Source organism: Somniosus microcephalus, chromosome 6 (genome assembly GCF_052327205.1).
Source record: "Somniosus microcephalus isolate GS21.2 chromosome 6, FLI_Smic_1.0, whole genome shotgun sequence".
Taxonomy (NCBI): Eukaryota; Metazoa; Chordata; class Chondrichthyes; order Squaliformes; family Somniosidae; genus Somniosus; species Somniosus microcephalus.
Window position 1 is genome coordinate 227,400,453 of NC_140992.1, and position 17,359 is coordinate 227,417,811.

Sequence of the window (17,359 nt, forward strand, 5' to 3'; positions counted from 1 at the left end):
GTGTCCTCCTTTGTGAAGACCGAACCAAAAGTATGTATTTAATTGGTCAGCCATTTCTTTGTTCCCCATTATATATTCCTCTGATTCTGACTGCAAGGGACCTATGCTTGACTTCACCAATCTTTTTCTCTTCACATATCTATAGAAGCTTTTACAGTCAGTTCTTATGTTCCCTGCAAGCTTACTCTGTTCTGGACCGATGGACTATTTTATGTGCAGATAGCACCCTCTGGTGGTGGTTATGTGTTAGCAGTGTGTTTGTATGAAACAGAGGTCATTTGACCTTTGTTCCTTTCTTCCTGTGTGAGGTCATTTGACCTTTGTTCCTTTCTTCCTGTGAGAGGTCATTTGACCTTCGTATCTTTCTTCCTGTGTAACCCAGGAAGTAGAATCCCAGGAAGAACCTGGCAGTAATGGAGGATTCCATAAGGGTTTCGCAATCCAATGTAATCTGATTTCATATGTTAGGCCAAGCGCAGTATCTGTGAGTATCTTTGTTTGTTAGCATAATAGCAACGTTGTCAGAGTAGTATTTTGATAACACTATGTTTATAAAAGGTTAATATTTGATAGTTACAGAAGTGAGTCCAAATGTTAGTTAATTATACAATTAGTCTATTCTACTGTTGTAAATATGTTTATATCTTATGTAATATCGAATGTATAGTACTCAGTTTATGTACAAAACATACTTTATCTTTGTTTACAGTTTCACAAAAATTGTTCAAGTAAAGGCTTCAAACAGCAAATGGCTTCACGAAGAATTATTTTGAATAAGTGTTTAACTTGCTGGATAACTAGATAGGAGCACGTCTAGCACGGCCAGTACAGTGAAAAGATATCAGTGAAAAGATAGCAATACGGCTAGCTGTGAAGAGCGGAGAAGGAGGAACCCAGAGTAAGCCGTAACCTCGCAGAGCACATCTACCTCACATCAACATGTCAGAAGATAATAACGAAAATGCTTTGCAGCGAGGAGAAGACCTTAAAAAGGCAGACGAAACTGTAGAAGGTGACAATCGGTCTATAAGCTCCGGTTACGTCAGATTGCAAGCTGGTTCACGGTCATCAGGTGGTTCTAGAATAAGCGTGACTATCGCCAGAGCACGGGCTAAGCTAGTGGCAGCTCAAGCCAGAGCTGCGCATGCGAACAGTGAAATAGAAATAAAAGTAAGACAGGCCCATCTCCAAGCTGAATCACAAGCTGAACAGGCCCGACTCCAAGCTGAACAGGCCCGATTCCAAGCAGAACAGGCCCGTCACCAAGTGGAACGCCAGGCTGAACAGGCCCGTCTCCAAGCCACATTAGACGCTCTGCAGCAACAAAAAGAGATAGATGCTGCATTAGCCGAGGCACAAGTATTCAAGGCCATTTTGGAGGGAGCTGATCCCGAGACAGCTTACAAACCTTTAATTCCCGTTCCGTGGCAGAGTCCACGACAGCGCACCATAGATTACGTGAGCGACCATGCCGACATACAGTTTACAGGAGAAAGGGATGGAGGCCCGCACATCTCTACAGACGCAAGCACTTCGTATAACGTGGCACAAGTTGCCAACCAAGGTCAAAGCAGACGGTGTGCCTCAAGCCGCAGAGTCTCCCCCAGCAGAACGGAAGACACGGTGCAGAGGAATAGGACGCCGAATAGAGAAAGTCAGAGGCAAATCCCCTCTCAGTTCCTTGAGACCCCCAACACGAGCCCCTAGCCAAGGCAACCCTGGCATAGGTCCCAGCACCTACGACCTTGCCAAATTCCTTGCACGCACCCAGCTGGTGACTTCGGGGTTAATCAAGTTTGATGACAGGCCGGAGAACTATCGGGCTTGGAAGTCCTGCTTCCACGATGCCATATTGAGCTTAGACCTGTCAGCAGGAGAAGAGCTCGGCCTCCTTATCAAATGGCTCGGCCTAGAGTCCGCCGGACAGGCCTGCAGGATAAAAGCGGCCAATGTGGGACAGCTGCCAGAGGGGTTGGAGAAGGCTTGGGCGAGGCTGGAAGAAAGCTACGGCTCGCCCGAAGCCATTGAAAGGGCTCTCTTTGACAGGTTGGAGAACTTTCCGAGGTTGACGAGTAAGGAACCCCAGAAGCTCCGCGACCTTGGAGATCTGCTGTCGGAACTCGAAGCCACAAAGCAGGACAGCTACCTACCCAGTCTATCGTACTTAGACACTTCCAGAGGGGTAAGTCCCATCATTGAGAAGCTTCCATTTAACCTGCAGGAGAAGTGGATAACGTTTGGATCAAAGTTCAAGCTAAAGCACAACGTGGCGTTCCCACCATTCTCTGCGTTCGTTAAATTCATCCGTAAAGAAGCCAAAGCCAGGAACGACCCCAGCTTCAACTTCTCCTCCCACCCAGCACGTGCCAGAAGAGACAAGTTCGACAGACATGGAAAGACACCAATATCTGTCCACAAAATGCAAGTGTCCTCAACTGAGCACACAAAGGTTCAGAAGAAACCTGAGGATATGAGCAAACAATGCCCTATCCACAACAAGCCCCATCCTTTAAAGAAGTGCAGAGGCTTCAGGGAGATGTCCCTGGAAGATCGGAAACAATATCTTAAAGAGAACTCTATATGTTTCAAGTGCTGCTCGTCCACGAGCCATCTCGCCAAGAACTGCAAGGTAGATGCAAAATGCACAGAAGGCGAAAGTGATCGGCACGTTTCAGCACTACACCCAGGCCCAGCTCCTTGGAAGTCAGAGACGCCTCCTCCCGCTTCAGAGCACGGCGGGGAGAGAGAGGGAGCTGCCGGTCCAGAGATTACATCTAGGTGCACCGAGGTGTGTGGAGAAGGAGTGAACGCAAGAGCATGCTCCAAGATATGCCTCATTAATGTGTACCCTGTAGGACGTCGCACACTAGAGAACAAGCCATCTCAGGTGAGCACACTCAAGACTTCCATCTTGGAGAATGGTCGTCCAAGCTACCTTACCCCATGCAGTAGTCAGATCCGCGTGGTATTTGACTCCAGTGCACCATATCAGGGAGTCTTTCTCAACGGCGTACTCCTCACAGGGCCCGATCTTAACAACAGCCTCTTGGGAGTGCTCATGAGATTCAGGAAAGAGCCCGTCGCCATCACGGCCGATATCCAGCACATGTTTCATTGCTTTGTGGTGAGAGAAGACCACAGAGACGTCCTCCGCTTCCTGTGGTATCGGGACAATGACCCCAATAGAGACATTGTGGACTACAGAATGCGTGTCCATGTCTTTGGGAATAGCCCATCCCCTGCTGTCGCCATATACGGACTAAGGAGGGCTGCCAAGGAAGAAGACGACGACTATGGCAGTGATGTGAGAGGGTTCATCGAACGAGAGTTCTATGTCGACGACGCACTGAAGTCATTCCCGACCGAAGCAGAGGCCATTAGTACCCTCGGACGAGCCCAGGAACTACTTGTACTATCCAACCTCAGGCTCCATAAGATAGCCTCTAACAGACCAGCAGTGATGGAGGCATTCCCCCCTGAAGATCGTGCTAAGGACGTCAAAGACCTAGACCTCTTCACTGATGACCTCCCCCTACAGCGTAGCCTAGGGGTGTCGTGGAACATAGCAACAGACACGTTCACGTTCCAAGTCTTAGATGCCAAGAAACCCTTCACACATAGAGGAGTGCTCTCTACAGTCAACAGCCTATACGACCCTCTCGGCTTCTTAGCCCCTGTCACCATACAAGGCAGGCTGCTCCTCAGGGAACTCTCCACATGCGCTGAAGAGTGGGATTCACCTCTCCCTGAAGAGATGGAAGCAGAGTGGGACAGATGGAGAGACTCACTCCAAGACTTACAGGAGATCCGAATACCTCGCTGCTATTCGTCTTTCTCTCCCTTAAATGCCCAATTGAAAGAGTTTTGTGTCTTTGCAGACGCATCCGCTAAGGCCATTGCAAGTGTGGCTTATCTAAAGCTCACCACTCAAGAAGGACAAAGCAAAATCGGCTTCGTCTTTGACAGAGGCAAGTTGGCACCCCAGCCAGACCTCACCATACCCAGATTGGAACTGTGTGTAGCAGAACGCAACCTACCCCCTCACAGCAGTCTACGGAAGCTGCATCCTATCGTCGACACCGACGGACTGTCTCTGAGGTGGTTCTTCTTTTGTCGCCAGAGGACTCCAGTGACAAGTAGAGTTCGGACTATGTGGAGTCGTTAACGACCCCAGACGGGGAGTGTTCTGGACCGATGGACTATTTTATGTGCAGATAGCACCCTCTGGTGGTGGTTATGTGTTAGCAGTGTGTTTGTATGAAACAGAGGTCATTTGACCTTTGTTCCTTTCTTCCTGTGAGAGGTCATTTGACCTTCGTTCCTTTCTTCCTGTGAGAGGTCATTTGACCTTCGTTCCTTTCTTCCTGTGTAACCCAGGAAGTAGAATCCCAGGAAGTAGAATTCCAGGAAGAACCTGGCAGTAATGGAGGATTCCATAAGGGTTTCACAGTCCAATGTAATCTGATTTCATATGTTAGGCCAAGCACAATATCTGTGAGTATCTTTGTTTGTTAGCACAATAGCAACGTTGTCAGAGTAGTATTTTGATAACACTATGTTTATAAAAGGTTAATATTTGATAGTTACAGAAGTGAGTCCAAATGTTAGTTAGTTATACAATTAGTCTATTCTACTGTTGTAAATATGTTTATATCTTATGTAATATCGAATGTATAGTACTCAGTTTATGTACAAAACATACTTTATCTTTGTTTACAGTTTCACAAAAATTGTTCAAGTAAAGGCTTCAAACAGCAAACGGCTTCACGAAGAATTATTTTGAATAAGTGTTTAACTTGCTGGATAACTAGATAGGAGCACGTCTAGCGTGGCCAGTACATACTCTCATACTCTATTTTCCCCCTCTTAATTAATCCTTTTGTCCTCCTTTTGCTGAATCCTAAACTGCACCCAATCCTCAGGTATGCTGCTTTTTCTGGCCAATTTATATGTCCTCTCCTTGGATCTTATGCTATCCCTAATTTCCCTCGTTAGCCACGGTTGCGCCACCTTTTTTGTTTTATTTTTATGCCAGACAGGGATGAACAAATTCTGTAGTTCATGCATGCGATCTTTAAATGTTTGCAATGCCTATCCACCGTCAACCCTTTAAGTGACGTTCCCCAATCCATCCTAGCCAACTCGCGCCTCATACCATCGTAGTTTCCTTTATTTAAATTCAGGACCCTAGTCTCTGAGTCAACTGCTTCACTCTCCATATTAATGAAGAAATCTACCATATTATGATCGCTCCTCCCCAAGGGGCCTCGCACAACAAGATTGCTAATCAATCCTTTCTCGTTACATAATACCCAATCTAAGATGGCCTGATCTCTAGTTGGTTCCTCGACATATTGGTCCAGGAAACCATCCCGTATACACTCCAGGAATTCCTCCTCCACAGTATTGCTACTAATTTGGTTAGCCCAATCTATATGTAGATTAAAGTCACCCATGAGAATTGCTGTGCCCTTATTGCACGCGTCTCTAATTTCCTGTTTAATGCCATCCCCAACCTCAGCATTATTGTTTGGGGGTCTGTATACAACTCCCACTAACGTTTTCTGCCCCTTGGATTTCTCAGCTCTACCCATACAGATTCCACATCATCAGAGCTAATATCCTTCCTTACTATTGTGTTAAGCTCCTCTTCAACCAGCAATGCTACCCCACCTCCTTTTCCTTTTTGCCTGTCCTTCCCGAATATTGAATACCCCTGGATGTTGAATTCCCAGCCTTGGTCACCCTGGAGCCATGTCTCCTTAATCCCAATTATATCATATCCGTTTACATCTATTTGCGCAGCTAATTCATCCACCTTATTACGAATGCTCCTCGCATTAACACACAAAGCCTTCAGGCTTGTTTTTTTAACACTCTTAGTCCTTTTAGAATTATTATTTACCATGGCCCTGTTTGATTTACACCCTTGATTTCTCTGCCTTCCACTTTTGCTTTTCTCCTTCCTGTCTTTTGCTTCTATCCTTGCTTCCCTTTCCTCTGTTTCTCTGCACAGGTTCCCAACCCCCTGTCATTTTAGTTTAAACCCTCCCCAACAGCACTAGCAAACACTCCCCCTAGGACATTGGTCCCGGTCCTACCCAGGTGTAGGACTGAATGGTCTTTCTCGTTCTATGCTTTATACAATATATTTAGCGAGGCTACACTCCGAGGACAGATTATCACTTGATGGGGTCGTAGATTGAGGAATAAGGCACATAGATCAGTACACTTGATTCATGGCACTCTTGATTTTCCAGTGAGAGATTTTAATCACTGAAAAATTGGGAGCGCTGCAAATTGGATGTACTGACATTTGTGCCCGATTCTTTAATCCATGTTCCAGTCAAGTGAGGATCTATTTCAGGAGCGTAACCTTACTTAATTTAACTTTGTGCTTCTGTCAAACTATTGTGATGTTGAACAGAGAACCAGTATTTAGCCTTCAGCTCTCTAGGCTCGAAGCTCTGGAATTCCCTCTCTAGGGGCCCAGGGGCCGTGTAGCCTGCTCCTGCTCCTAGTTCGTGTGTCTAATTCTGTTAGATTCAGGAGATGGTTCTGTGATAGTAGATTGGCGGTTAGGATCAGATCAGCCATGATCTTATTGAATGGCGGAGCAGGCTCGAGGGGCCGATTGGCCTACTCCTGCTCCTATTTCTTACGTTCTTATGTTCTTATGTAGACCTCACCGCCTTTTTTTTCTCCTTTAAGACGCTCCTTAAAACATACCTCTTTGACTAAGCTTTTGATCATCTGTCCTAATATCTCCTTCTTTGGCTCGGTGTCAATTTATGTCTGATTATACTCCTGTGAAGAGCCTTGGGACATTTTACAACCGTAATGGCACTATATAAATGCAAGTTGTCATGGTGGAACCACTACATCTTTGAAACAATGTATCTTTATAATTGTGACAAACTATATTATTAAAGATTACATAACAAAGCCTATTTTAAAGCTATATACTTCCTTTCTGGTTTTAAAACACAGTGCAAGTCTAAAGCCTAGCCATTTTTGCACAATACAACTTGCAGAAAAAAGAATTCATGTCCAGACTCAGTCATACCCACTGACCCCCTGAATTCAGTTTTTCTCTGAATTTTAAAACCATCACCATAATGAAATGTGTCTATACAACAGACACTATTTTTACCCAACTGTCTCTGTAATTGACAAATAAAATATATTAAAAATATGGCAGTAAATTTGAGTGCTCTGATCAGCAAATAGATTGATGCTTAACTTCAAAAACTAAAGTTGAGTTCTTTATTAGCAATAAATACCATGTCAAACCTTGTCTGGTTACTTGGCTTGTAATCTCTAATTCACTGTTTAATTTGCTATATTGATGCTACTTGTCTAATCAAATATGTATGACAGATCTCTCAATTAGGTTTGAGTGAGTGCTGTATTTAAATGAACTTCTAAAAGGCAGAAAAGGAAAGGGTTTTGTGTGATTATTGACCATTTATTGGCCCAGTGTTGGGAGCAGCCGGTGAGTATTTATACTCAGTTTCACGGGTTTTTTCCGAGGCTTACCAATCGCACAGACCAGTGGTGACGTTCCAGAGCCACGTCACGATTCAAAAAGTGACGCGGGCAAGAGGAAGCAGCTGATTGGGTGAGTACAGCCAGGTGAGTATTTATACTACTCTATAGTTGATATACACTATTAACCTTAACTATCAACTATAGAGTCTAAGGTTTAGAAGGTCTTAATTTTGTGGTTTATAGTTTCTAAGGTCTCTGTTGTGTAGCGGGGAATGCTAGTAAACAAGGGCCCTTGAGTAATTAACATCATTTAATTGTAGTGTAATTAGTGGTCTTTGATTTGATGTAATTTAATTTAAGTTAATTAAAGGGTAAGTCATGGCAGCACAGCTCAGCCCCGTGGCATGCTCCTCCTGCGCTATGTGGGAAATCAGGGACACTTCCTGTGTCCCTGATGACCATGTGTGCGGGAAGTGTATCCAGATGCAGCTACTGGCAGACCGCATTGTGGTGCTGGAGCTGCGAATGGATATACACTGGAGCATCCGCGAAGCTGAGGACGTCGTGGATAGCACGTTTAGTGAGTTGGTCACACTGCAGGTAAAGGCTGCACAGGCAGGAAGGGAATGGGTGACCATCAGGCAGAGTAGTAGGCACAGGCAGGTAGTGCAGGAGTCCCCTGTGGACATCCCCCTCTCAAACAGATATACCACTTTGGATATTGTTGGGGGGGGGGATGGCTTATCGGGGGAAGGCAGCAGCAGCCAAGTTCATGGCACTGTGGGTGGCTCTGCTGCACAGGATGGGAGGAAAAAGAGCGGGAGAGCTATAGTGATAGGGGATTCTATTGTAAGGGGAATAGACAGGCGTTTCTGCGGATGCAAACGAGACTCCAGGGTGGTATGTTGTCTCCCTGGTGCAAGGGTCAAGGATGTCTCAGAGCGGCTGCAGGGCATTCTGGAGGGGGGGGGGGGTGAACAGCCAGTTGTCGTGGTGCATATAGGTCCCAACAATGTAGGTAAAAAATGGGATGAGGTCCTAAAAGCTGAATATAGGGAGTTAGGAGGTAAATTAAAAAATAGGACCTCAAAAGGTAGTAATCTCAGGATTGCTACCAGTGCCACGTGCTAGTTAGAGTAGAAATAGCAGGATATTTCAGATGAATACGTGGCTAGAGGAATGGTGCATGGGGGAGGGATTCAAATTCCTGGGACATTGGAACCAGTTATGGGAGAAGTGGGAGCAGTACCAACTGGATGGTTTGCACCTGGGCAGGACCGGGACCGATGTCCTAGGGGGAGTGTTTGCTAGTGCTCTGGGGGAGGGTTTAACTAAAATGGCAGGGAGTTGGGAACCTGTGCAGGGAGACAGAGAAAAGGGAAACAAGGATAGAAACAAAAGATAGGAAGGCGAAAAGCAAAAGTGGAAGTCAGAGAAATCAAGGGTGTAAATCAAACAGGGCCACAGTTAAAAATAATTCTAAAAGGACTAAGAGTGTTAAAAAAACAAGCCTGAAGGCTTTGTGTCTTAATGCGAGGAGCATTCGTAATAAGCTGGATGAATTAGCTGTGCAAATAGATGTAAACGGATATGATATAATTGGGATTACAGAGACATGGCTCCAGGGTGACCAAGGCTGAGAACACAACATCCAGGGCTATTCAATATTCAGGAAGGACAAGCAAAAGGGAAAAGGAGGTGGGGTAGCGTTGCTGGTTAAAGAGATTAACACAATAGTAAGGAAGGATATTAGCTCGGATGATGTGGAATCTGTATGGGTAGAGATGCAAAATACCAAGGGGCAGAAAACGTTAGTGGGAGTTGTATACAGACCCCCAAACAGTAGTGGGGAGGTTGGGGATGGCATTAAACAGGAAATTAGAGACACGTGCAATAAGGGCACAGCAGTTATCATGGGTGACTTTAATCTGCATATAGATTGGGCTAACCAAATTAGTAACAATACTGTGGAGGAGGAATTCCTAGAGTGAATATGGAATGGTTTCCTGGACCAATATGTCGAGGAACCAACTAGAGATCAGGCCATCTTAGACTGGGTATTATGTAATGAGAAAGGATTAATTAGCAATCTTCTTGTGAGAGGTCCCTTGAGGAAGAGCGATCATAAAATGATAGAATTCTTCATTAAGATGGAAAGGGACGTAGTTGACTCAGAGACTAGGGTCCTGAATTTAAATAAAGGAAACTATGATGGTATGAGGCGCGAGTTGGCTAGGATGGATTGGGGAACGTTTCTTAAAGGGTTGACGGTGGATAGGCAATGGCAAACATTTAAAGATCGCATGGATGAACTACAGAATTTGTTCATCCCTGTCTGGCATAAAAATAAAACAACAAAGGTGGCTCCACCATGGCTAACAAGGGAAATTAGGGATAGCATAAGATCCAAGGAGCAGACATATAAATTGGCCAGAAAAAGCTGCCTACCTGAGGATTGGGAGCAGTTTAGGATTCAACAAAAGAGGACAAAGGGATTAATTAAGAGGGGGAAAATAGAGTATGAGAGTAAGCTTTCAGGGAACATAAAAATTGACTGTAAAAGCTTCTATAAATATGTGAGGAGAAAAAGATTAGTGAAGTCAAGTGTAGGTCCCTTGCAGTCAGAATATGGGGAATTTATAATGGGGAACAAAGAAACAGCAGATGAATTAAATACATAATTTGGTTCTGTCTTCACAGAGGACACAAATAACCTCCCAGAGAGGCCGGGGAACATAGGGTCCAATGAGAGGGAGGAACTGAATGAAATCAGTACAGGTAGACTACCCTTTATCCGAACTTCCGAAAACCGAAACTCTCTAAAAACCGAAGGTTTTTTCGTTCAGCGTAAGTTGTGCGCACGACATGACCAGAGTGGCGCACGACTTACGCTGAGCAGAGGGTCAGCGTAAGTCGTGCGCACGAATCCCCGCGGACCCCCGCCGACCCCGACCCCCGCGCGGACCCCCGCCGACCCCGACCCCAGCGCGGACCCCCGCCGACCCCGACCCCCGCCGACTTACGCTGAGCAGAGGGTCAGCGTAAGTCGTGCGCACGACCCCCCGCCGACCCCCCCGCGGAACCACCTGACTCTCTTCCAAAGGCTCGAAAGCAACAAGAGCTCTGAGCCCGCGGCGGTGCCGGCCCCTGTTCCGACCGAGCACGACGACCTGTTGGTGGAAATGCAGAACTTCATTGCATTCCAGGCTAGCAGCGACGGACAAGCCACGACTGCGGACCCCCCCGCCGACCCCCGCCAACCCCGACCCCGGCCGATCCCCCCGACGCCGACGCCCCCCGCGGACCCCCGCCGACCCCGACCCCCGCCGACCCACCTTCCGAAATCCGAAATTTTCCGAAAACCGAAACACGGCTGGTCCCGAGGTTTTCGGATAAAGGATAGTCTACCTGTATTTGTAGGGAAATGGTGTTAGGGAAATTGACCGGATTGAAGGCCAATACATCCCCAGGGCCTGATAATCTACATCCCAGGGTACTTAAGGAAGTGGCCCTAGAAATAGTAGATGCATTGCTGGTCATCTTCCAAAATTCTGTAGACTCTGGAACAGTTCCCATGGATTGGAGGGTAGCTAATGTAACCCCACTATTTAAAAAAGGTGGTAGAGAGAAAACGGGGAACTATAGACCGGTAAGCCTGACATCGATAGTGGGGAAAATGCTAGAGTCCAGTATAAAAGATGTAATAGCAGAGCACTTGGAAAACAGTGACAGGATTGGACAAAGTCAACATGGATTTACAAAAGGTAAATCATGCTTGACAAATCTACTGGAATTTTTTGAGGATGTAACTGGTAGAATTGATAAGGGAGAACCAGTGGATGTGGTGTATTTGGACTTTCAGAAGGCTTTCGACAAGGTCCCGCATAAGAGATTAGCATGCAAAGTTAAAGCACATGGGATTGGGGGTAAGGTACTGACTTGGCTAGAGAACTGGTTGGCAGGCAGGAAGCAAAGAGTTGGAATGAACGGGTCTTTTTCCGAGTGGCAGGCAGTGACTAATGTGGTACCGCAGGGATAGGGTGCTAGAACCCCAGCTATTCACAATAATGATCTAGATGAGGGAACTAGATGTAATATCTCCAAGTTTGCAGATGACACAAAGCTGGATGGGTGAGTGTGCTGTGAGGCGGTTGCAGAGAAACTCCAGTATGATTTGGAAAGGTTGGGTGAGTGGGCAAATGTATGGCAGATGCAGTATAATGTGGATAAATGTGAGATTATCCACTTTGGTGGCAAAAACAGGAAGGCAGATTATTATCTGAATGGCAATAGATTGGGAAAAGGGGAGGTGCAATGAGACCTGGGTGTCCTTGTGCACCAGTTGCTGAAGATAAGCATGCAGGTGCAGCAGGCAGTTTAGAAGGCAAATGGTATGTTGGCCTTCATAGCGAGAGGATTCGAGTACAGGAGCAGGGATGTTTTGCTGCAGTTGTACAGGGCCTTGGTGAGACCACACCTTGAGTATTGTGTGCAGTTTTGCTCGCCTTATCTGAGGAAGGATGTTCTTGCAATGGAGGGGGTGCAGCAAAGATTCACCAGACTAATACCTGGGATGGCAGGGATAACGTATGAAGAGAGATTGGGTCAATTAGGCTTATACTCGCTAGAGTTTAGAAGAATGAGAGGGGATCTCATTGAAACTTATAAAATTCTAACAGGACTAGACAGACTAGATGCAGGAAGGATGTTGCTGATGGCAGGGGAGTCCAGAACCAGGGGTCACAGTCTAGGGATAAGGGGTAAGCCATTTTGGACTGAGATGAGGAGGAATTTCTTCACCCAGAGAGTGGTGAACCTGTGGAATTCTCTACCACAGAAGGCAGTTGAGGCCAAATCATTAAATATATTCAAGAAGGAGTTAGATATAGTTCTTAAGGCTAAAGGGATCAAGGGATATGGGGAGAAAACAGGGACAGGGTACTTAATTTGGATGGTCAGCCATGATCTCATTGAATGGCGGAACAGGCTTGAAGGACCGAATGGCCTACTCCTGCTCCTAACTCCTATGTTTTTCTATGAAAATATCCATTCAACATGAAGCTGCTTTTAATCCAAGGAAAGAGACAGTACTGGATCCAATTCTACGGAATAAAGCAGGGTAAAGAAGGAATGAACAAATGATCTTGCATTTATAAAGCACCTAGCTGTATACAGCATCCTCAGTCTGCTGCACAACCAATGAATTACATTTGCAGTGTAGTCACCATTGTTATGTAGGCAAGTACAGTTTAAGGACAACAAGGTCCTACATACAAAAATGAGATAAATTAATCTGTTTTTGGTAGTGTTGGTTGAGGGATAAATGTTGGCCAGGAACTGGTAAAACACCCCATGCTCTTCTTCAAATAGTGCCATGGGGTCTTTTACATCCACCTGAACAGGAAGATGGCACCTTGGTTTAACATCTCATCCAAAAGACAGCACCTCCGACAGTGCAGCACTCTCTCAGTACTGCACTGACGTGCCACTTAGATTATTTGCTCAAGTCCTGGAGTGGGGCTTGAACTACAACTTTCTGAGTAAATGGCAAGAGTGCTACTAATAAGCTAAGCTAATAGGTAATGAAAGGTATGGGGAAAATCTAGGAAATAGCTAGCATAATCTAGTATGATTCAATATTATAATTGAAAAGATGAGGGAACAGTCAAATATACAGGTATTTGACTGGGTAAAAGCCAATTTCAATGAAATAAAAAGGGAACTAGCCCAGATATGAACAATAAAATGAATAATTGGGAAGGAAAATTGGCAAATAAAACAATGGACAAACAACAGGAAACAGAGTGCAGACTGAACACAGTCCCACAAGAAGTAAAGTCAGTACAGCAAAAGCTGTAGTTCCTTGGGTGAGTAGAGAAATTAAATTAACAAATGACAAATCTTGCATAAATAACAGAGCAGAAAATTAATAAAAGCATAGAAAATATAGAGGCGAAGCAAAGAAAAATATTAGAGATAAAAAAATGAAATTGTATGGAGGATGAAGGAATGGCAGAGATGCTAAATAAGTACTTTGTGTCAGATTTCACAGGAGATTGTGTTAGTGGTGTGGCTAATTTCTGTGGTATGCCCATAGGGAATACCATTCTTGTACCTGAGAAGTTCCTCACTGGGGGTGGGATTTTGAAGGGTCAGAATCTACTGGTGGTCTCATACTCCCATGGGCAATCAGTCCAAGCCTATGTTGGCTGAATGCAAAAAGCTCCAAAAGATTGTTCCCAGTTGCAGTAATTGCTGCTCAGCAAGCTTCAGGCTAAAAAAACCTCACTTCTGCCAGTATCTGCTGACCCTGGGAACATCTGTGCCGATATTTCTTATTCTAACTTACCATTGCAATCATAAGCCCAGGAAATTTAGGGCTGCAGCACCACTGGTCCTCAGTGTAATATATGCCGGAGAGCTGGCTGGGAACTCAGCAGGTGTATCACAGTAAGAAACTCATGGGGGACTGATCTTGGGGCAGAAAGTCAGTGGAAATTACTTCCATCTTACTCTACCGCCCATTCCTCCACAACCCCCCCCCACCAAAAAAATGCCCCAATTCTGCACAGAAAAAACCCACTAAAAAAGCATGGGAATTTAGGGCCTAAATGAAGTCGAGGAGCAGAGAGTTAGGGGTTTAGATGCAACAATCTTAAGCTATTATAAATAGGGGCATTGAATACAAATGCCAAGTAATAAACCTATATAAATTATTGGCTAATCTGGAGCTAGAATATTTTGTGCAGTTTTCGGTGTCCTACTTTAGGGAACTTGTCAAGGCTATATAGAGAGTGCAGAAGAGATTCACTAAGAGAGGCCTATGAGGAGAGACTAAAGAAGGTGGGGCGCTTTTCATTAGAACAGAGAAAGATAAGAGCAGATCGAGGGAGATGTTCAAAATTATGAAGCGTTTTGATAAGATTAGTGGGGAAAAACTATTTCCACTGGTTGGTGAGTCTGCAAGCAGTGGGCATGAATTTAAGATTATCCCCAAAAGAATAAAATGGAGAGGGTAGAAGAATAAATATATATATATATTTTTTTTTACAGAGATTTGTTAGGTTATGGACCTAAAGCTTCGCGTAAACGGCATCTTGCTGTCTGGCTCACCATTGAAATGCATTGAATGTCGTGAAGTTGCTGTACTTGCATCTAGACACAAACTAAACTCACCACAGAAATTTAGAGCTGGTCTGAAGTGACACGAGGAGCCTGTTTTGGAGCCATTTAAAGAAAGAAAAGAAAGGCTTGCATTTATATAGTGCCTTTCACAACCACCGGATTTCCCAAAGCACTTTACAGCCAATTAAGTACTTTTTGAAGTGCAGTCACCATTGTAGTGTAGGAAACGTGGCAGCCAATTGGCGCACAGCAAGCTCCCACAAACAGCAATGTGATAATGACCGGATAAATTGTTTTAGACGTTGATTGAGGGATAAATATTGGCTAGGACACACATATTTAATTAAGTGTAGATTAGCTGTCAGTGATGCTTTTATAATGTGCTAAGTGTTAAATACTGCCAATGAACCTGTCTGGCACCGAAAAATTAACTATTACAAGTATGGAGTCTCAATCCTTCAGGTTTTAATTATTGTTGTATATTTCAAAAATGTAAAAGTTAAAATTATTTTTTATTTACTTTCCCTTTCTGTCTCTTTTTTCTCTCTCTCTTAATCCAATCTTTATTTCCCTCTCTTTATTTTTCTTTCTGTACATGATTTGGCATTGAATTCAACCACTCTAATTTACACTTCATTGTGCTGTTTATTTCACAGTCCTTCAATCTGATTGGTTAAGGGGATACACAGATGCTTGCCCGGTTTCTCTCCCTTGCCAAAAGAAAACAGTGTTATCACTGCAAAAAAACTTTTTATTAGTATTAATTATCAGTTCACACTTCCAGCAATTTGCAGCGCAAAATATCGTCGAGATTAAACGATAGTCTCGGGCAAGTTTAATTAACGGCTTTCACTCCTACAGAAAATTATGCCCCAATATCTATATAATGTAGCCAGTACTGTCCACATGAACCATTGAAACAATAATTTTAAAATAAAATTTGCTTCACTCATGCATGCTTGCTAACATCATAAACAAAGAATCAACATTCTAATAGTGGTTTGCTTCAAAGCCAAATAATAACTGATATTTAACATACCCGATTCTAAATTTCAGCATGCCTTGGAAGAGTTCTGGAGAATTAGAGATAAGCCAACCAATGTGAATGACAAGTTCCTGTTGAAGCACTGCCTCCCTTTCATCATGGTGGACACAATTAGTGTAGACGATGTTCTTTATCTCCCCTGGAGACAAGGGGTTTGAAATCACCACCTCCTCGTGTCCGAACACCCCTATGGTCACCTGGCAAATATCAGTGAGGAAAATTTAGTGAATGAAGTATCTAGTCACATAGTATATATGCACATTAATACAAACCTATTTTTAGAATGTAAGGATATAAACCCATATTTTAAAAAAATCTTCTACAGTAATATTTGTAATTCTGTATAGATGGTTGTTCAAAATGCATTTATAATTCCTCACTGACTTTAGAAACAAATTCAAAAATGATTTAAGCAATTCTTAAGAAATATATATATAATGCATGTGTAATGTATTATATAGAAAATGTCTTATCAGTTTTAAGCAATAAAAGGCTACAAGCACGACAAAAACTAAAAGTGCAGCATTAAACATGCCAAACCATTTGCTCACTTTTAGTTTTTACCATTAATAAGGTTCCAAATTATTTTAAATTGTTGAAAAATTGTGCTCCAGTTTGGGGTGTGAAAGTGAGTTGACACAACTATTTCAATTATGATGAAGGTTCAATGGAGATAGCTAATACGAAGCTTGCAGAACACTGCAGCAGTCCATGCAACAACATCCATTCACTCAAGATGCCATGTTGAATGTGATGAAAGGTCTCCTGTATCAATTTCCTCATTACAATTCATTTTGTTTCTAATATATGTTACTTTGATGTGCATTGACAAAAATCCCAAAATTATTTTTAAAAGAAATTTGAACAAGTTTGTGAAAGCTGAAAATTATCTGTGTATCTACTGTAATATAGTGGGGATGAGTTGTTTAAATCTGAAGATATTCTGACTGCAACTTCTTTTTAAAATATCTTTATAAATCCTAATGAAAACATGTTATTTAACAATCCAGCTGCATTGTGAAAGAAAAAACCCTCTGCTGCATTAATGAGTTTTAACAAGTCAGGGATGTACACAAAGAAAGATAAATGCTTTGCTTCAGAAGTCTTATTCCTCATTCTTTGCATAAAGTTATCCAGACATCACGGGTAATTCAAGCAAAATTAAGATCATTTTCCAAATGGATGACAGCATGGCACAATGAATTAGAACATGGAGCTTTCTTCAATGCAATCTGGGCCTGAATCCAGCTCACACAGTTGCAAAGAAAATATCCACTTTCTGCTCACTCTATGGGTTCTAAGCAAAATGAATTCAGTCAAATCACTCCAGTTCCTAGTACACAGCAGGAAATTGCCCATACTTTTCCACTTGATTGGGAAATTCATTCAAATCAGCTGAAAAGGTGCATATGCCCTGGGAACTCATATGTTCTGTGGACTTGACCACAAGCATGTCCCGTGCATGTAGAAAGAATCACCCTCCATCAATGGGTGACAGGAACATTTCAGATTCTGGGGTTTTTCCACAGCTGACCTTTTGAGCAGAGAAAAACGGGCAGGAAATGGCGACTACATGTGAAAATGTAAAAATATTCCATTCATCAGCACTGACATCCTTAACCGAGATGACTATAAAATTCACTAGAAAATATTAAAAAAAATAAAAGAGGCAGTTCCTCCTCCTAAAGGTTTTGGGCA

The 17,359-nt window shown here is 43.6% G+C and overlaps 1 protein-coding gene across 3 annotated transcripts in view; it reads right to left on the reverse strand.

Moving 5' to 3' along the window:
* The window catches only part of phkb (phosphorylase kinase, beta), a 337,093-nt gene that overhangs the window by 21,886 nt on the left and 297,848 nt on the right, over positions 1 to 17,359 (reverse strand). For all 3 annotated transcript variants that reach the window (XM_085991512.1, XM_085991511.1, XM_085991510.1), the window contains one exon: positions 15,656 to 15,858. In XM_085991512.1, the coding sequence (XP_085847638.1) occupies positions 15,656 to 15,858 (203 nt within the window). The remainder of the gene's footprint in view (positions 1 to 15,655; positions 15,859 to 17,359) is intronic.